Raw genomic sequence first — 22,158 nt, forward strand, 5'->3', positions numbered from 1 at the left:
CAGGTATTCAGTTGGGGTGCTGGTAGAGAGAGAGTTATTAGTATGGGTTGGTTGGGAGATAAGTTGTGTAAATCCATATAGATTTATATGAAGAGGAGAGGAGAGTTTGGATTACATAGGGTTTGCCAGTTTGTTTACGTCCCTGAGGAGGATGGTTTCATTACAGAAATTTTGGGAAAGATGTGAGAGAATATTTTCCAACAAGGGGATGTTGTCCCCAGGTGGGATTGTAGATGGCTACTACTGTAATAGTAGTGAACTCATTGTTTTAGGTTGTCTACCAGTACTTCAGCTGAGGTGAAGGATGGGATAGATTGCATAAAATAGGAGATAGTGAGGTTATTGGAGTAAGCAATAGCAACTCCTCCTTTTCTGTTGAGACGGTCTAAGCAAAGCATATTATATCCAGGAGGGAGAATATCTTTATCTAGGTGTTGTGGTTTTAGCCAGGTTTCAGTAAGGGAGATAACATCAGGGGTGTGAGTAGCTATACATGCATGAAATTGGCAGACTTTAAGGATGCTCCGAGTATTGACAGAGTAAAAAGAGATTTGTTTCTTTGTTATAGAAGAGTGGCCAGTATTTGGAGAGGAATTTAGTAGGATGGTGGTGTTTAAACATTGGTCCTGGATTGGGGTGTATGTCACCATATAAGAGCAGGGAAGTAGAATAAACATAAGGTTTGAGATGTTCTTCGTCTTCCATTGCTGCAGTCCTTACTATTGGGTATAGTCCGCATCCAGTCGGCCCGAATACCAGAGTATAAGGCTGACGTCGGTCAGGGCGCATTAGACTGACGTCAGTACGTCAGGGTACTAATGCGCATGACCGGCGTCATATCCTCAGTCTTTTTTTGCCGCGTGGTCCGATGCAGAAGCAGTTTTGCGAGTGCAGGTTGGCGTTCTGAAATATTTCCGAAACCGGAGTTTCAGACCGAATCAGAGTTGGCTAAGTACCCGTTGGGGAACATTTTGTTTTCTTGCCTCAGTATTTAACCGGATGTCAGAAAAAGTGAATAACTGTGTTTCTTGTGGGAAACAAATACCTCATAGGGATTACCATACATTGTGTATACCTTGTTTAGGGCCTGAGCACGGCGTTGTTGGTTGCGCTCTTGTGCTAGGTTTAACAAACGCACTATTAAGAGGAGGTTAGACTGTGCCAGATTAGTGTTTGGGAAGCGTTGCAATTATAAAATGCCGTTGGATGCTCCGGCGCCCGCTCCAAGAAGCGCAAGGACAAAACAGCGAAGCCTAGGGTTGATGAACCGGCAGTCCCGGACGTCGGTTCTTTAGGTGGCTCAGTGGAGCCAGAGGTTTTGCCAGGAGTTTCTATGGAGTCTCAGGCAGAAACTTTACTGTTACAGGATGTACCCTCTCAGGAGGCAGGCCAGACTGAGCGGGCTTCTCAGGTAACTATTCTTCCCTCTCTTCCCAAAGTAGTTAGAGCCTCTCCTTCTGTTGCCAAAACTTCTTTTAGAGGTAGGCCAACTTCAGCTTCAGTAGGGGCTTCTCCTAGCCTTCGGGTTCTGTACCTAAGAAACATATGCTTAAAATGGCAGAAGATTTGATTACTATGATTAGAGGTTCTATGGGCCCTCCTGATAAGAGGCCTAGGGTGGAACCAGAGTTTGACAGTTTTGAACAGGGTTCAGGGGCTTCTGAGTCTTCAGCGGAAGATTTGCAGGAGTATCCTCATTATTCTGATTCTGATGTGGATGATGCCACTCCTTGGCTTCTCCTCCTGAGGATTTTTCATTTTCAGAGACTCTGCATTCCATGAGGGAGCACTTTAAATGGGAAGGCCAGGATTACTCTGATTCCAGGAAGAGGCTTAGGGAATTCTTGTTTTACCCCAGCATAGGCCCTTAGCTATACCTCCTGTGTTGAATGTGGTGGAAGATGTTTTGCAGAGGCTTCCCTGAACCCTGATTCTTTGCCTCCTGCTCCTGTTAAACCTGATAGGTACTATAGGGTGCCAAGCTCATAAGTATTTGTTTAAGAGTCCTAGGGCGGACCCAGAAACTGTTTCTCAGGGGCCTAAAGGTGTTAAGGCCTCTGTGGTTAAAAATCCTGTTCCCACTGACAAAGAGGCAAGGGCGTTAGATAGGTGGGGTAAGAAAGTGTATACTTCTTCCACTCTAGCCATGAGGCGTTGAATTGTCAGTTTCACATGCTGAAATATCAAAATTATCTCCTTTCACAATTGAAATCTAAGGTGGATGCTTTGGCGGAAGGTATTGATTGTAAAGACTTGCTGGATTTAGTTTATGTGTCTGAACAAGTGGGCAAGCATTCTTTGCAATGTGGTTTTGATGCTGTGCAGGCCTCCTCGAGGGTGGCTGCCACTAGTTCTGTTCTTCGCAGGCATGCCTGGTTGAGGGATCAAAATTTGGCTGAGCATGTTAAGACAAGGATTTTGGATGCTCCTTTACAGTCTGATGTGTTGTTTGGTTCACCTGTGGAAGCAGTTTTAAAGAAAATGGAGGACAAAGCTAAGTCTATGCAAACTGTTAAAGATTTTTTGCAGGTACAGCCACCGAAGTTTAGTAGAAATTGGCCTGCTAAGGGGTGGACATATCCTGCTTATGATTCCCAGTCTAGGGGTAGGTCTAGACGTGGTAGGGGCAGGGCTCAAGGTTCTTTAGGCCTAGAACAGGAGTTCACCTGCTCAGACTTCTGGTGAGGGCAGGGGTCAGTCCTTTCGTAAACAGACCCAATGACCTGCCTTTTCAGCTGCCAGTAGATTCTCGTCTGGCAGCTCCTTTGGAAGGACGACTGTCTCTTTTCAAAGAAAATTGGGATTTAATTACTCAAGACAGATGGGTGTTGGACATCATTCACCACGGTTACAGATTTTATTTCCATTCAATGCCCCCTTCAAAGGCATGGCAGACGTTCCTCCTCCAGAAAGAAAAGATGCACACAAGCAAGTTTCTCAGTTAGTCCAAATGGGGCCATTCAGCCAGTCCCTGTATCAGAAAGGGGCCTAGGATTTTATTCTCGCATGTTCCTAGTACCAAAGAAGGGGAACACGTGGAGACTGCTTTTGGATTTATCTCTCCTCAACACTTATCTGGACATTCCCAAGTTCAAGATGTTGGCGTTACAACAGCTTTTACCCCTGCTGGGCAAAGATCACTGGATGGTAACTTTAGATCTCAAGGAAGCTTACCTTCATGTGCCTATCAGGCTAAGTTACAGGAAGTATCTGCGGTTTCGAGCTGGAGATTCTCATTATCAGTTCTCTGCATTGCCCTTTGGCTTATCTACTGCGCCCAGAGTATTCACAAAGGTTCTGGCTCCAGTGATAGCTTACTTCAGGCTACAGGGACTTCAAATCTATCCTTATTTAGACGACTGCCTGATTCTGGCTCAAGAAAAGGAAGACCTTCTACAGCATCTGGAATATCTTATAGCAGTGCTAAGATGCCTAGGGTATTCTGTGAACGAAATAAAGTCCAGTCTAGTACCCTCTCAAGACATGTGCTTTCTGGGTGTGAGACTGAATACAGCAGCCCAGATGGCCTTTTTAACCCCGGACAAACAAAAGAGTCTATCACTTTACTTCCATCAACTATCTCATCAGTCCGTGCTGACTGCAGAGACAGTCCTTCAAGCATTAGGGTTCATGGCATCTTGTATTCTGGTGCTTCCCAATGCCAAACTGCATATGAGGAAGTTACAATGGTATCTCAAAATGTATGGACACAGCACTGCCAGGATTTAGACACTGTCATTCAAATAATACCTTGCCTTCAAAGAGATTTTTGTGGTGGGCTCAGGAATGTCACCTAAACAAGGGACTCTCTGTGACCCGGCCAGAGGCGAGTCAGATTTTACCGACAGATGCCTCGGACATTGCTTGGGAGCTCATCCAAATGGAAAGTGGATACAAGACAAGTGGCCTGCCAGACTACAGCATCTACATATCAACATGAAGGAGATGTTAGCAGTCCAGTTCGCATTACTGGCTTTCAAGGAGTTACTTCTTCCAGGGCAGGTGTTGATTCTAACAGACAACACAACTGTCATGTGGTACTTCAACAAACAAGGGGAACACATTCTTATCCTCTATGCAGGCAAGCAATGATTTTATGGGAGACTGCGCTACGCCTGCACCTAAATCTTCAGGCAAGGTTTCTGCCAGGAGCACAGAACTCCTTAGCAGATGTGTTAAGCAGACAAATCATGGATCCCCACAAGTGGAAACTGGATCTTCATGTATTTCAGAAATTGACAGTGTCATGGGGAACTCCAGACATAGATCTGTTCGCTTCTCCACTAAACCACCAGCTGCCACAGTTTTGCACAAAGGGGTTTCATCACACAGCTTGGAAAGTGGATGCTCTGTCTTTCAGTTGGACAAACCTTCATGTGTATGCCTTTCCACCTCTGCCTCTTCTTCCAAAGGTACTGTTAAAGGTCAGACAGGACAGGCCAAGGATGATTTTGATAGCTCCAGATTGGCCTCGGCAACACTGGTACCCTCTACTCACGGAGTCTGGTAAAGAAGCCTCCATGGCCTTAACCTTTGATTCCACATCTGTTATCCCAGCAGGACGGTCATCTGCTCAATGTCAAGCTTCACTCTCTTCATCTGACAGCCTGGCATATTCTGTGTTGAAACACAGCAGGTCTCAACTTCCTCAACAAGTTTTAAATGTGATTATGGAAGCTAGAAGACCTAGTACAAGGAAAGTGTACGCAGCAAAATGGAAGAGATTTTTATTTTGGAGTAAAGCAAAGAATTTGGAGATTTCTGAGCCTAATTTGAGTATGGCTCTTCAATATCTTACTGAGTTACTGGACAAGGGTCTGTCCTTCTCTTCCATTAAGATTCATACTGCAGCAATCTCAGCTCACTATGATTGTGACCCACCATTGTTTTCGCATCCTTTGTTCAAGCAGTTTCTTAGAGGGCCAAAAAATATAACACCCCCACGTAGAGCTCCTACTCCTGCGTGGGACCACAATTTTGTGTAGGAAAAACATACACTACAACGTCTTGAGCCATCGGCTACTGCTGAATTGAAATCTTTGCGATGGAAGACTGCTTTATTGTTGGCTATTACTTCTGCAAGAAGGGTGTCTGAGTTGCAGGCCCTTATGGCAGTCGAGCCCTTTTGATTTTCCATAAGGATAGGGTATCATTACGTACTAATCCTTCCTTTATGCCTAAGGTGGTTTCTAGTGTGGCTTTAAACCAAACTATTCATTTGCCTACTTTTTATGCAGACCCCCAAAATAAAGGGAAAAGATTTTGCATACTTTAGATGTACACAGGCAATTGCGTTATTACTTAAGCAGGACTAAGGATTTTAGGCAGTCTCAGCAGTTGTTTGTTTCTTTTGCTTTGAGTTCGCAGGGCAAGCCTGTGTCAAAACAAACTATTTCTAGGTGGATTGGCTTTTGCATTGCATTTTGTTATTCCCATCATGGCAAGGAGGTTCCAGCTGGGATTAGGCCTCATTCCACTAGGGCTACTGCCACTTCAACAGCATTTCTACGGGTGGTGGCAACTAAGGATATTTTGGAAGCAGCTACTTGGAGTTCAGTGCATACTTTCTCTAAGCATTATCACCTTCCTATCTACTCTAAGTCTAGGGCTGGTTTTGCCACAGCTGTTTTGCAAGGCATGTTGTCAGCTCCTGCTTCTTTATGATTTGCCAGCCTCCCTTACCTCTGCTTTGGGATTCTACCCAATAGTAAGGACAGCAGCAATGGAATGCGAAGAACATAGTACAGTTTTGTACCTACCATAAATGTAGATGTTCGAGGATTCCATTGCTGCAGTCCACCCCACCTCCTTCCGCTCTGTGTTTAGGGGTGGTTGTGTAGGTGAGTTTACCTGCTTATATTTTTGTATATATTGTTCATGTTTTGGTGCAGGTATTTTGGGCCTTGTCTTTTAGGGTCTGACATCTGGGGCAAGAAAAGACTGAGGATATGACGCCGGTCATGCGCATTAGTACCCTGACGTACTGACGTCAGTCTAATGCGCCCTGACCGACGTCAGCCTTATACTCTGGTATTCGGGCCGACTGGATGCAGACTATACCCAATAGTAAGGACTGCAGCAATGGAATCCTCGAACATCTACATTTATGGTAGGTACAAAACTGTACTTTTTAATGGGCAGTATTTTATGTACTTTGTCTTGTTTTTTGATGTTAGTGGTGGGTGGGAGGAAATTTAATTTTAGGGAGATGGGTATTGATAGGAAAGATAGATGCAGAGATAGTTATAGGATGCTGTGAAAAGGAGAAACTGTAAGTATATGGATGGGTAGGGCCTTAATGAAAAGGGAGTAGAAGTGAAGGAGATGCTGTTAAGGCGAATAAGAGGAACAGAGGAGGCAGTAATAGGGTACAGACGAGTGAGATATGTATGATTGGAAAGAGAGATGCAATATGGGTAGGTGTATTAGGTCAGGGTAAATGGTTATGGGGTGGTGTATTTCAGAGAGACAGTTGAGGAGGTTGGGATTCTATGATGGAAGAAGGGAGTATAGTAGAAATTTGGTGAGTAACAGGAAGGGGAGGGGTCTTATGGTAGGAGGAAGCAGGTGGCCAGGTATAAAGGAAATGCTTTGGGGATGGGAGCGGGGCTACACCAGAAATGGAGGTTACCCCAGTCAAACAACAAAAACAATCTGTAAGAACTATCCTGTTTGAGAAATATATTAACCAAGGTGCAGAGTGATAAAAAGCAGTTATCTTGCAATCTAATGTTCTAATTTACAAGGGGGGTCCTACTGTTTATTAGAGAAGGGGATTAAAGCATAAGGAGTTATGCAAAGCAGAAGCAAGTATTTTGTTTTCAGACTATTTATAGGGAATATATTGAGTCAGGGAAGGGGAGGGGTGTAAGGAAGGGCAGTAATAGAATGGGTAGGCATTCGTGACAACTTGCCCACTGGGACTATCTATACCTATGGAAAGACCACTAGCACAAGTAAAAGTGAAATTTTTGCTTATTTGTAAAACATTAGCGACTTATTCATACTTTGTATCAGTCTTTATGGTGGTGGACACTTGCTGTTAGATGCCGAGTCCGTTTGTAATGCAATGTCTTAAATCCACGAATGGGCACTGGGTTACTGGCCTGTTTTACTGTTAGATGGAGTATCTGGTGAGCACGCTATCGCAACAGCCACATGGCTAGGGGAGGGCTAGTAGATATATTAAGCTTTAAATATAATTCTGCTAATGTTTGCCCTAATTGCACAAATCCTGCCTGTCATTCTGTTTAGCTATCTGAAATAATTTTGTATAAAAAAACAGGACTGCGTTTGGCAGTTGATCTTATATTGCCATGTATTCTCCCACATCTTACCTGAGGAGGATGGTCCTATAATACCTGTTGCTCTTTTTATAATGTCTATATCGCACATATTTTTTGCCTGTTAAAAAGTGCCATTAAAAAGCCATTAGATTCAAAAGCTTTTCTCTACTGCCTTTACAGGGTACTGTATCTTATATCTGCAGAAGTTCCTGAATATACTCACCCAGACATTTCCTTCATATTCTCCCATTGCCTTGAATCTTAAATCAGAGTGGGAGCACATCTCCTGCTTATGCTGCCCATCTGTGTGTCATCTCTGCTACAGTTTTACAGATTCATGGGAGTAGTCTTAAAAAAAGAAAGAGGAGGGAAATAGAAAGGACTCTTCTAGCGTCTATGCATTTTGGACCTGATGGAGGTGAGACAAAATAATCCAGTTAGCTTTGTGGGCTTGAATTTTCTTACCAGTAGGTGTATTCTCTACAATAGCTATGTTATTGGCTCCAAATGTCTGCCATGAGGACAGTGTCCAGTATGCCTCACATGAACATTTGAGCATTTTGGTGCATCTTCCTGTGATAGGCCACTCTGACAAACATAGCATTTAAAATCAGGTTGAAATCTTCCTTACAAAGTATATATGTGTTCAGGAGTACACAGTTTTCAGTCCCCTTCCTAAAATTCCCTAAACTGCCTAGGCCCTACACCATCTAGCCTAAATATATTTGAGCATATACCTGGCCCCTTGCAATTCTGTCATAATCATAGCCAACTAATATTTTTGTCTGACCAGTGCATCATGATCTTGCAGGGAAAGCCTTAGAGCATCAGGTGGACAGTTCTTTGGTGAAGTATTTGCACATGAATCACAGGCTTCTCCTACTCAGTTAAACTTTACATTCACTGCCTCTCCTTTTTTCACTTTTGTTTGCAATAGAAGTGTTTCATTTGCTCCCAGCCGACATAGGTAGACCAGCACTTTTTTCTTTATGCATTTAATCCCTTGCTACATGCCATCTTTCAGTCCTACATCAGTTAGTTAGCCAGTTTGTTCCCCAGTAGGGTTAGAAATAACTACAGGAGGATGTCTTCCAGGAAGCCATCATGGCATTTTCTTATTTGTCCCTAACTTATCTCTGGGTGGCTGAAGTACATGCTTGCAGACATGAAGGTCTGCAGCCCTTTTCCCTTTAGGCTTGCACATTCTTGTGTATGTTCAATGAAAACTGTTGCATGAACATGGCTTGGCAGCACCAAACAAACATCCCTGTTAAATGTGCTACTTTGACATGCAACATTTCTGTATCCATGGCCCATACACTGCATGCTGTGTATCCCTCTGTATCCAGTACAAGTCGGCACTGCAACGCACCCGACTGGCTCCTCTCGAGAGATGGGTAAGTCAGCATCAGTTCACTCCCATCCTTTGCCACATGGCAGCTCTAACACCATAGCCACATAGCAGCTCTAACACCATAGCCACTGGCTGATCTTTGGCACTGTAGGCATAATCAGGGCTTCATCCCTGCACACATTAGAGCTGGGCAGAAAAGCCAGCACTTTAACTGTCTCTGTTGGAATGCTTGGTCCCTTAACAGTAAAATATGCAACTTGACCCGGCTGTTCAGCCTACTTCTGGGCATAAACTACCTTACCTAAACGATGGAGACAGCAAGCACTCCACAGATGTAGCTTACCTCCCTTCCTCTCTCCAGCAGCAGTCCTCTGAAAAAAAAAAAAAAAAAAAACATAAAAGAAATTGGAGGAATAGGAATCACTTTATCCTTTATATTTTGAGAATGCCAGTAGATATTGCCAAGACAAAAGAGAAAAACAAGTAAACGCAAAATTTACACAGTGTTCATATGCACTTATGCACTTAGAGACTTTCTATCCTGTAGCCTGTACAGGAGACCAAATAGCTCACACTCTATCATTGCAGGGAAAAGTGCAAATATTGGAAACACCCCTTTCGGAATAGAGATGATACTTCCCTTTTAGTATAGAGTTCCCGTATACTCGGTCTTTGGGCTGCATAAATCCAAGCCACAACAGGAACTCTGTAGATGTAGCACACAAGCAACCTCTTCACTCACACTGACTGATCACAGACTTCATTGAAAAAAATGTTGTTTATATTGCATGTGTCACTTTATAGCACAGCACAGGTCCTCTTCCAGATTTCAGCTAATTCACACAATCTTAGTGTTTTTCATTAGAACACATTGCTTTACAAATTTCAGTTTCACGTAACCCTACAGTGTGAATCCTTCTGGAAACATGCACACTGAGATGCTGCGATCTTTACTCATTACATAACTATCCCCCAAAATAGCTTCCATTAACTGCTGGGGGGTGGTCTTCTGGGTAATCATACTGTTCAGAAATAATCTATTTGAAAGCGCCAAGCACCAGGGATGTGTTAAAGTGCCCCATAGACACCTGTAGACTTTGCTGTGACACTGTTACAGTCATTAGTTTGGTCTCATTCTAATAATGTTTATAAGGGTGTGAAAGAGGTATTTATTTGCAATCTGGTTTGTTTCAGGATTATTGTGAGCTTTATATTTCATGTCAATGCATTCCAGTTCACAGAATGTAATTTTTAAGAGATGTTTTTTTTTTTATATATTTTTTGATGTTTTTATTCTTTTGTTTGTATATGCATATTAGTTAATTTATTCAACTGACAATGGCATAATTTTTGACATTAGTTGGCGATATTGTAAGGTTTTATTGGGTATGGCAAAGTAGTATGCAATCTAACTGATCCGAGAGCTTTGACGCTTTTGCGTTGTGTGTTAGGGGATTGCAAAAATATGGGCAATTTTCAGAAGCTTGCATCTCAGTTAGATGTTAACATGCATTTAAAGCAATTGTCACAGTTATGTGAGATGTTTCGGTTCTTGTTTTATATAGCTTCATGTTCGTATTTCTTTTAGAACACACCATGTGACCAGTCATATGTCTAACAACCAATAATAAGCATTGGTAATATTTTTAAAGAGGTTTTAAGGTTTTTATTTGTAAAAGAGTCTGAAGAAGCCTTTGGCGAAAGCGCTTACTCATTGCAATTAAAGTTTTTCATATACACTTGAGTGCATCATCGCATTTTTAATTCTTACATTTGGAACGTTTTATTGCCATCAGAGGATTACGTACAAGGTGTTTGGTATGCAACTTGACCCGGCTGTTCAGCCTACTTCTGGGCATAAACTACCTTACCTAAACGATGGAGACAGCAAGCACTCCACAGATGTAGCTTACCTCCCTTCCTCTCTCCAGCAGCAGTCCTCTGAAAAAAAAAAACATAAAAGAAATTGGAGGAATAGGAATCACTTTATCCTTTATATTTTGAGAATGCCAGTAGATATTGCCAAGACAAAAGAGAAAAACAAGTAAACGCAAAATTTACACAGTGTTCATATGCACTTATGCACTTAGAGACTTTCTATCCTGTAGCCTGTACAGGAGACCAAATAGCTCACACTCTATCATTGCAGGGAAAAGTGCAAATATTGGAAACACCCCTTTCGGAATAGAGATGATACTTCCCTTTTAGTATAGAGTTCCCGTATACTCGGTCTTTGGGCTGCATAAATCCAAGCCACAACAGGAACTCTGTAGATGTAGCACACAAGCAACCTCTTCACTCACACTGACTGATCACAGACTTCATTGAAAAAAATGTTGTTTATAGTGCATGTGTCACTTTTTAGCACAGCACAGGTCCTCTTCCGGATTTCAGCTAATTCACACAATCTTAGTGTTTTTCATTAGAACAAATTGCTTTGAAAATTTCAGTTTCACGTAACCCTACAGTGTGAATCCTTCTGGAAACATGCACACTGAGATGCTGCGATCTTTACTCATTACATAACTATCCCCCAAAATAGCTTCCATTAACTGCTGGGGGGGTGGTCTTCTGGGTAATCATACTGTTCAGAAATCATCTATTTGAAAGCGCCAAGCACCAGGGATGTGTTAAAGTGCCCCATAGACACCTGTAGACTTTGCTGTGACACTGTCAAAAGGCTTAAGATTTGGAAGGCAAACAGAAGGCAAACCTCAGTAAGTCCATTCTTGAGATTGTCCTCTTATCATGTCCTCATCCTCAGCTAGTGAGAGTTTGAGTTCCCACAAATCCATACCCATAGCAGATGTGAGAAGCCCAAACTGGTAGAGACTTTGTGAATTGAGTCTTGGGATGTAAACATCACACAAGGCTGATTGGCCTGAGAACACCCATGACTATCCTTGTCCTAGAGAGTGGCCCCTTCAGTTACTTAGTTGTATCGTACATCCAGGACTCATCACCTGAGTTTTCTGGTTCCTTCTGCATTAGGTTCTATACTTCAGCCCCAGATTTCAAATATTTGTTTACATCCTAGTAGAAACTCTTCTTGGAAGCAGGCCCTAATGCCAATATTGGGCTCTGTGCAGGTCTCTCAAGCTTACATGCCACTATTTGCAGGCACATCCCTGCACTGTTTCATTAACATTCAAAATATCTTGCCTGCCCATTCCATGTTCAACCTTACCTACATTGGCATGTGCTTCCTTCTCAGCCTGGAGCTGTGAGGTAGCTCTTCTTCCCCAGCTTCCTCCTGCAAGAAGTCAGTGTTTCTAGTGGTCATTACCTCTGAAATGTGTAAAGGTAATAGGACCTCCCTTCTACAGTTGTGTTGTTAATTACTCCTTCTTTGAATAATCTTTCATGTTCTTACTTCTCTCATAAGTGCCCGAGTGAGCATATGAGGAAGAAGTAGAAGACCCTGGGCCACCCCCACCCCACCCTCCTACCATCCTACTCATTGAGTATATCATACAGCCTGGAAACACCCAGCTTATGCATTCTTGGCTTCCAAAGAAGATAAGTGCCATGTATAGACATTTGCTGAGTAGAGAGTGATCTGTATTCTAAACTGGTCTTCTGCATTATCTTTTCCGTAAGTAACAATGCCCAGAGGCCACAACACTTTCTCACTTGACAAGGACTCCAAAGCATTGCACAAGCGTGGCCAAGAAAGTGTTTTTCTTTGTGTTGTCGGATAATATTCCTCAGCTGTTTGTCTTACCTCTCCAGGTTGCTAGTCACTTGTTGTTTGGGCTCTGGAAAAGTATTCAGCCTTTCCTGAGACTGAGATCAGAGCAGAGGTGGTCAGGACCCAGTCTATGGGCCTTTGTGAAGGACTACCACATAGCTATCTCCAGATGGACTCACTGGACTGATATGGGGGGTAGTGTGGCAGGCTGAGGCAGCATGTGCCTCAGGCAATGTGTCCTGAATGCCCCATTCTAAGGAAAGTCTCAGCCAGTCGACTTTGGGCATAATGTATCAGTTACTAAAGAGAAAGCAAGCCCTCACCATAGCAGAGGACATTTAGGAACCCTGCCCCCCCCCCCCACACACACACACTTTTTTTGTGCACCTCTCTCAAGAAGGAAAAAAAATCCCCTCACTCCCTCAAAGACTTAGAGGGACTTTTAATATGTCAGGTTGCCCTCTTCACCCTGAAGTGCCAACCAGGTCATGCAGTAGGATGATTTCATCTAGTAGGTGCAGTTTTATTAAAGACTGCCAATGGCAAAACATTTCTCAGTATTTGCTGTGACTTAGAAGGCCATCGGAGACCACAAGTGTATTTTTGATGTGGTCACAGACTGCTTTGTCTTAAAGTCCTTAGATTGTTTCCCATAAGGGACTATTCACAGAGACCAGTCTGACTCCACAGAGCTTTAAGTACAGACTGAGGCTGTAATACCCAGAGGGGTTTTGAGGCTACCCTTCCATATCTAATGAGGCCAAAGGTTTTCTTTCCTTCTCTTTTTTTCAGAAGGATGCAGAAGGTATTTATCCAGTTCTGGACCTCTGCATGTACACCTGATGCATCAGATTCTGGATGGTAGCTCAGCAGAGTGCATGGATGGTGTTTCTGGTCATGGCAAATGCTTTCTTATGCATCAGTGGCAGAAGGCCAAACAAGAAGTTTCTTCTCTGTTGACACCTCTTCCAGTACTCTTTGTTCTTTCTTTTTCACCCTGTGGTTTCCCTAAAATGCTAGCTGTGGTGGCAGACGCTTTCTGGAAGAAGGAACTCCATGTGTCCCCATACATGGATAGCTCTTATAGTGGCCTTGCTCAGAGGCTACCAGATTTCATCTCTGGAATTGACTTTTCCTTAGCCGTATCTCTGTTATGAGTATAATCTATAAGAAGTCCTCTTTGATCCCATCTTAGAAGAGTTCCTTCATCGTTGCAGAGCTTGCCTCTTTCCGGTGTCTGTCATTCCTGTCCACAGATCTGAGGAGGTCCTGCCATTGGCATCTGAGGGTAATGACTTGGACTCTCATGTATTGGCTTAACTTGGCTTGATGGCAGCAGTGGTATTCATGGTGCCTTTTGCATTCCTGCATGTGTGGGTGCCGCAGTGGCTTTCATGCTATCAATGGCTTCAGAATCCTTGGACCTTCACAGATCTTTTGATATTAGACTCCTGCTGCCATACCTTGGAGTGATGGACTTCCCCCACCAATCTGATAATAGGTCTTCCTTTTCTGCAGCTGAATCTGTCACAAATCCTGACAGTGGGCATTGCATTAGTGGGGTGCATGCTGGATCCTTCATAGATCAGAGGAAGTGATCCTACATAAAGAGAAGACTTCACATCAGCCATGTGGAGCTGTATGAGTCTGTGTTATGCTATCTAAAAAAGCCATTGGGGCAAGCTGCTGTACACTATTTAGAGAAGTGGTGTGAATCTGTCAGTCAGGAGCTACAGAAGAAAACGCCAGCCCCTTCAGCAGTTTATATCCTAGGTAAAGTGGATGTGCTGGTGAAGGCTGTCCTGCAGTCCCATCCTAGAATTAAGCATTCAGGAGCTGTCTGGTTCATCTCTTTCAGAAGTGTATCATTGCAAATTTACTTCTTTCCTTTCCAGAGAATATGGTTTTCCCTGTCATCTGCTCCATACAGCAGGGAATGTGGGGGGTCCATCTATGGCATGGAGATTCATGTATGCTGTCCCACCATTCTCCCTAATTCTACACCTAGTTACATGGTGGCAAAGAAAGTTATGTCTTCAGGATCACGTGTCTGGCAGGTTTAAAAAATCTCTCTTCTTGTACAAACCAATAAGGTGTCCATATTTTGAGGGGGCATCTGGCTTCTCCTTGGACCAAGCTGTGTCAGTATGTCCTGTAATCCTGTCAAAGTACTGTTTGTTGAGTAACCAGCTCTCAGATTTCTTTTTAACCACACTTGCTGGTTTTCCTGTCATACTAGACATTAGCAAAGGCTGTCATACTTAGTGTGATTGAAAAGAAAACTCACACTGTCCTATAGTTTAACTCAACCATTAGCTTTCTTTTCTTCCTACAGTATGGTTGCAGCTTTGTTTAGTTTGTAGAAACCTGTTTGTACTTTAGAAAACTTTCCTTGCTTTGGATTCAAAAGAAGGGAAAGCACATCCAACTTTTCATTAATCTTAACTTCTCATGTGCTTTGGCAGAGGAATTTATCTTCACCTGCATGACATGTAGCAGGTTTTTCCTTTCAGGTACTTCTTACTGTGACATCCCCACTTTGGGTCAGTAATCAAGGAGCCTGAGTCCTCACCACTGACACTGGAGAGGGATGTACACTTGGAACAAAAATGAATACATCCAGTAATCTGATGTCTCTTTCATTCCTCTTAAAATATAGTTTACGGATCTGACCCTCAGGTCTGACTCTTCTGCATTTCTTCAGACTAGGATCCAAGTCTTGAGCTCCTCTCACTTACCACAATACCCTACACTCCAGCCAACCAGCTCAGGTCTCATTTGCTGCTCAGAAGTGTTGGACATGATTGCTGAGTCTTGAGATTTAGATAGTGTTTCCAGTGGGATTTCTCCTTGGTCTGGGTTTTTCTTCTTTGCAGATAAGTGCTCTTTTTGTTTCTGTCCTATCTCCTGTGCAGACTTTAGAATTCATTGGAGCTGCCTTGGGCACAGTGAACCAGATTACAGCTCTTCCCCTAGTGTTCAAACCTTGAGAGATCATGTCGGAGCTGTCTTGAACTGAGCTTCTCCACTGGCAAGGGTAATACTTCAAACTGTAGGTTCTATGGTGGCTGCCATTCCATTAGTTCCTCTTGCAAGGTATTTTATGTGAGTCCTTCAGTGGACTGTGACTGTTCAATGGTCTATTCTCTACCAGCCTCTCACTTTTCCTGTCAAGTTGACTTCAGTTTGCCAAAGGCATCTACAATGGTGGTTGCTGTCAGGCGACCTGACATTAGGCAGACATTTCCTTCTTCCATCCCCTCAGCCAGGGTGACCATGGACACTTCCCGGTTGGGGTGGGGGGATTTCATGGGAAAGATGGTCCAGGTATATGGTCACACACAGAGACCAGGTGGCATATCAATGCTCTGGAGATAAGAGCAGTCCTCCTCACACTGCAAGCCTTTCAGGATGGTCTCCCTCTAGGAATAATTGCAGTTCACACAGACATGTTGATGGTATGGTACAGCAACAAAGAAGGAGGAATCCAGTCTTATCTGATGTGCAGAAAAGTCATGAGGATTTGGGAATTTTCTGCTTGTACCTCATATACAGGGGAAATCCAGCGTCCTGGCAGACAAGCTGAGCAGGTCCATTCTTCCCCCTTACGAGTGGTCCCTCAGTCAGTAGAAGACTCTTCAGCTACTGGGGCCAACCTTGCTGAAACCTGTTTGCATCCCCCCAGAACAACAAATGCAGCAACTGTTTTGCCCTTATCCCCTCTCCAGGGGAGTCCTTAAGGGACATTGTAGTTCACAATTGGCCACTCGGTCTCCTCTACACTTGTCCTTCTCTGCCCTTGATTCCAGAGTTTCTCCAGAAAGCGAAGCATCTGAAGTTTCTGTAATCTTCATTGCCCCCCTATTGGCCTCATTAGATTTGGTTCCCCTTCCTGTGGTCTCACCTGAAATATCCTTCATGGATTCTGGAACCCAAACAGGACCTCCTTTGTCACACGGTAGAAGGTTTTCACCCCAATCTGATGTCCGTCAAATTGACCGCTTGGTTTCTGCACTTCCAGTGATTGTTAGAAGGTCTAGACTTGCTTCCCCTGTCCTAGACATTATTTTTTCCTCCCAAAAACCTGCTACCAAGAAAGCCTGTGGGAGTAAATGGAAGAGATTTTTTTCTGGACTTCTAAAGAGAATATTGATCCTTTCTACGCTCCTATTTCATCTATTTTTTTCTTCTTTTGGTGTCTCTTTTTAAAGAAGGAGCCAGTTTTTCTACCATCAAGCTTCAGTTGGCACCCATCTCTAATTTTCATTCTGGCAATGTTTTCAATTCCCCTTCTACTTCCAAACTGTGCGAGGCCTTCTTGAAAGGGATCTTCCTTCTCAGTCCTCCAGTAAAAGATCCTTCCCCACCATGGGATCTCACTATGGTATTACAAGGTTTAACTCAAAAACCTTGCTAAGCAGCTGGTGATTGCAACTTAAAATTTCTTTCATGGAAGACAGTATTTCTCATTGCCATCACCTCGGCAAAGAGAATCTCTGAGTTTCAGGCCTTGTCTTCTAAGCCCCCTTACATTATTTTCCACAAGGATAGGGTGTCCCTTCATACAAATCCTTCTTTCATGCCCAGGGTAGCTACAGAATCCAGTCTCAACCAGGCCATTCAACTACCAGTCTTTTTCATGAATTTCTGTAATGAGGGAGAATCTTTCTTGGATCTGCTTGATGTTCACGGGCAGTTGTGTTTGTATCTGCACAGGGCGAAACCCTTTTGAAATTCAGAACAGTTATTTTTGTCTTTCTCTTCTAGTTGCTTAGGTCAAGCGGTTTTGAAGGTTACTCTCACCACATGGATAACAGACTGTATTACCTGATTTATTCTAAGAATAGATTAGAGCTACCTCATCCTGCTAAGGTCCACTCTACTAGATCAATATCCACCTCATCCACCTTTTCTTCCAGGGCCTCCTTAGATGATATCTGTGCTGCAGCCACTTGGTCAAAGGCTCACACGTTTGTCTCACATTACAGATTGACCTTGTTTCCTAGAGCAAGGCTTCCTTCAGTTTGGCAGTGCTCTAGTATATCCTTCCTTGAGACCACCCAGGAGTTGTATAGCTGGGGACTCTACCCTTATGTGAGGAGTTATGAAAGAGACAAACAGATTTATTAGTTAGGTACTTACCATGACTTGGTATCTATGTTGTCTTCTTTCATTCCTCCTCACCTTTCCACCCTGCTATACCACTTCCTGGTGATCTAGAACACATGGGAAGAACTTTTAGGAACTGTTGTTCCTGATTTGAGACTCTGGTTTTGTTGTATACTTATTTTTCTTTCTGTGATCTCTATTATCTTATGGGCAGCAAACTCAATCTGAGGAGGTCAGTTGGAGTGCAGGGCATTGTGGGAAGTGGGAGGAGTTTGAGACCTAGATCCTAGTCTGAAGAAATACTGCTGAGTCGGGTCCGAGGGTCAGATCCATAACCCATATGTGTGGAAGAATGAAAGAAGACAACACAGATACCAAGTTATAAGTACATAACTAATAATTTCCAGATGCAGCTGTCTGGATCAAGCACAGTTTCCATTACAAGCACACAGGGAACACACCCAGCCCGGGGTCTGGGTTTCTTTCTCTGTCTCTCCCCAGTTCCCTAGTAAGGCTCCCCACTGGCACATTTGCAGAGTTAAGTCCTCAGCTGAGTGTCCAAGCCAAATCCACCATCGTCTCTGTGAAACCATGTAGCTGACACACACACACTCTTTGAGATTTGATATGTGCACACACACACACACACACACACACACACACACACACACACACACACACCTACCTGGGAAAGGCTAGCACAGGTTTACTAGCTATGCTCCCTTCTGCCCAGACTATAAGGTAGTTACTGCCACCAGACACTCCCAAGCCAGCTACTCGAAGGCTCTTACAAGGATACCCAATTATACCAAGTGAAATTAATATTAATACTAATGGTAGTTTGACCAATGCAGTAAGGCTTTCATGAGTGGCCACAGAGTCACTAAACAGATATATGAGTACTCGCAAAGATTAAAATGTTCTCCAAAGGACCAGCCACAATAAAAAGTTGAAATATATTTAACAATAAATAATAAAAGAACATGAAAATACTAAATATCCATTTACAATAAACACCAGAGTTTCAGTCACAGGAAATATTAAAAATAGCACAGGTAGGGACAGGTCCACACAGTTACAGAAAAACAATACTTAACTAATCACAGTATATTGTCCTGACTGATCTCAAGAGTTAATGTTCTCTGGCCACTTATTAGAGTAAGGCAAGATGAAGTAGGTGAGTAATCTTTCAATGACCGTTCAAAAAAAAAAGACTGCCATGAGACTTCAGTCTCAGCTAGTATTAAAACATTATTTTTGTCCTAGATTACAGAATGACATCACATGCATCTGGTCATCTGACTTCTAGTTCCCTTGCAACCCCCCATTGCTAGAAATTGACAGGACTTAGCACCTATGTTTCAATAATACATACACACACACACACACACACACACACACACACCATTGCTAAGATTTACTGCATCTCCTGGAAGTCATAAAATCATAAAACACTTCCACTCTTCCTACAACAGCTAATAAACCATACTTCTTACACACACTGCATCTCTGGCTTCATTCAGAATTGTGAGAAAACATCTTTATGGCTTAGGCCCAATAATTTAATTTAATTTCTTACTATTTATAAAGTTTGAGATTAACCTCTTTTCTTCCAGTATTCTCTGTTGAAACATATACATGTAAACAGTTATGCATGTATATTTCTTTTTTCTGTCCAGCAGGGCATACTGTTGATGCATTGTTAACACAAGCAACTTTACAAATACATTTATTTAAACACAAGCATCTGTACAAATCAGTTTGATTTACGAATAACATATAATTATTTACAAAATGCTGTACTGGCATATTTTGCACATCCACTGCCCTACATCCGCTGGAATAGCTGGTAGTATCTCACATTTTCACACTCACAATCTTGCATAGGTAATCAGTCTTGCTGATGACAACAGCTGCTATTAAAAGGTTACCACTTCTGCTTCTTACTGTTTTAATTTACACAGTTCTGTCCTGCTTTTTTTTTTGGGGGGGGGGCATGAAAAATGGCAAATGTTTTGATATTTTACAATAAAAAATATTGTCTGACATTTTTCTAAATGTTGCAACACTACATTTATATCATCATAGACAATGGACATAATGTATATCTTCACCCTGATTGGAGAACGTTCTGATTAGAGAGCAAACATTCTCCATCTGAGTGTTAATGTACAGGTAATACCAAGTGAAAAAAACAAGTCCACTGCTTCACAGCAGCAAAATAAGCTGCAGTGAAGCAGGGGCTGAAAAAAGCAAACTGACACCTTTTTATGCTCATTCAATATGGCTTTACTTTTTGTTAGTATAAAATAAAAAAAATGCAACTGGCAAACACCCCACACACATTTCTGGATTACTTGAGAGACAAGATTTGTAGAAACAAATACTTAATTGGGTGCCATAGTAATATATATTCAAATAAATTGAAAAAAATCATGTTACTATTATTATTTAGAAAACTGATACTTGTTTTTTCCCTAAGTGATGTGGAATGTCTTCAAACATGTTATGTTCTCTCTTTCCAGCTGGTTGTACAAGGAAGCCACAGTACAGAAAGTGGATGTTATGGCAGAAGATGATACTGCAAATGTGAGTGTTATCATAAGTAATTCTGCATACGGCAAGTACAAAAAAATGTTCCCATGATGAAGACATGAATATGTGGTATCTGGTAAATGATGGACTGAATTTTCAAAAACCTGCACAAAAAAAGCAATAATGTAAACCTGAAAACATTATTTCTAGAAATATGACAAATTGTGTTGGAAGATGGGTTGAGCACTTACTGTGAAATTGGTTGTACTACTGCCTCCTTCTAAACTGTTGATTGCAGATTTCATGTATGCTAATGATTTGTGTTGTACTTTAACATCATAACAATGACTGTTTCTTACTACAATAGTGTGTAATTATTGCCATGTACCTTTCTTATGAATATTGCACTATATTAAAAGTATTATTGTACTTTTTTTCTTTCTGTTGATGTTAGACTATTATGAACTATTTCAAAAAATTAAAGAAGCTTCACTCCCAAAGCACAAATGCCAAACTAGTGTATTGTGTTGTGATTTAACAGTTCACTGTTTAACACAAGATGTATCTGGTAACACTATCCAAAACAGAGTGCTTACATTGAAAAAGCCACCTTAGTAGATGTCATCTTCAGAAAGTTTCAAGAGCTAGCCATATATAAAAGAATTATTAGCAATTCCAAAACACTTCAACAAATTTCCACATTCTTTGTTCTTTAACTGTTTAACATTGTAAATGTTTCATTTTATCACACTCGCTCATTATCGTTCACCACTCACAACTTGTTCATCATCTAATTTCAGGAGTGGCAGTTAACGTCATATTTTTTTCTAAAGACCGGTGAAATTCAGGCTTCTTCATTCAGTGCTGTGATTTGAAACCGACTGTGAACATGCATTTTTATAGTGTAGGCAATTACATAGTTTGTGTTAGTGCAGTTACATAGCTTGTGTTTGTGGCAGCTCTTTTTAGTATTCTTTTTCCCATGTTGTTGAGTAGCATCGTTTTTATGTCTTTGGCAGTTTGCATTAGCACAAAGTTGGTGCCTAACAAAAGGGTACATTTAATAAAAATGTTGAAATGTACAAAGATAATATGATACTTTTATTTTATAAGCTGTCTGTAGACAAATGCAGTAAAGACTTTTTACAAATTTTTTAAAATGATTTGGATAACAAGACAAATTCCAGGCAACATTTTCATTTTTTTCTGAAGACCCAGGTTCGATTCTTTGATAGGGAGTAGTTATACCTTTTTAAGTCTGTTAGCTAGAGCAGAAGATTAAGGCTATGAGATGTTAACATGCTGTTTCCTGTGGTACAAGATTTAAGTTTTTCATCCTTCATTTGCCTACCGTGTTTTGAGTAAGTCACTTAACAGGCAGTGACTTGATATAGTTGGAAAATTGGGCTAAGCTGTTCAGTGGTCTCCTACCAGCCTAGGATCCTATGAACAGCATTAATAAGCGGTGCAAATTATAACTTGTATCAAAGTTACCCAGAATGAATTATAGTGCAGTGTGTGTTGTGGCTTGCAGTAGTGCACCGTACTTTAAAAGGCTGTGACAAACCTGAGATGCTAGGATCATCCTATCAACAATTCTACAAACAAATGCATACACAGGTCGAGAGAGAGAGAGAGGTAGAGGGTGAGTTGTGAATAAATATTTAGGCTAGGATTTCCGTTTTCATGCACCTAAAAGGCAGTTATGCAGTTATCACTAATATGAATCACATTGATGTTCATCGTGTTTCACTGTTGCAGTCCTATCAAATGGGTTATCCGGCTCCTGGTAGCTCTCGATCGGCCAGAATACAAAAGGTAAGTAAAAATGACATCGGCTACCGTCGGTTGTAAAGGACGTCAGGGCATCTGATACAAAAGGAGGCAGCCGATGTCACTTCCTCAGTCTTCCTTGCCGCGGAGCCCAAAGCAGAAGCATTTCTTGCACGAGTGCCGGTCAGCAGTTTACCTTCTTTGTTTCCGACTACAAAGTTGAAGTCAGCTACTGCTAAGTACCCCATTGGGTATCCTCTTTTCTTGCCTTAACGAATGTCAGAAAAGACAATTGTCTTACCTGTGGAAAGCAGATTCCCCATAGGGATTTTCATTCCTGTTGTATTATTTGTTTAGGCCTTGACCACGACGTTCCTAATTGTGAGCTCTGTGCTTCCTTTAATCCGCGT

The 22,158-nt window shown here is 42.0% G+C and overlaps 1 protein-coding gene across 1 annotated transcript in view; it reads left to right on the forward strand.

Moving 5' to 3' along the window:
- GTPBP6 (GTP binding protein 6 (putative)) overlaps positions 1-20,489 on the forward strand; it is a 668,350-nt gene extending 647,861 nt beyond the window's left edge. The window contains exon 10 of the mRNA XM_044072466.1: positions 19,966-20,489. Coding sequence (XP_043928401.1) covers positions 19,966-20,086 — 121 coding nt within the window. The 3' untranslated portion in view covers positions 20,087-20,489. The remainder of the gene's footprint in view (positions 1-19,965) is intronic.
- The last annotated feature ends 1,669 nt before the right edge of the window (positions 20,490-22,158 follow it).

This window comes from Protopterus annectens, chromosome 5.part0 (assembly GCF_019279795.1).
Source record: "Protopterus annectens isolate FY-2018-M chromosome 5.part0, PAN1.0, whole genome shotgun sequence".
NCBI lineage: Eukaryota > Metazoa > Chordata > Ceratodontiformes > Protopteridae > Protopterus > Protopterus annectens.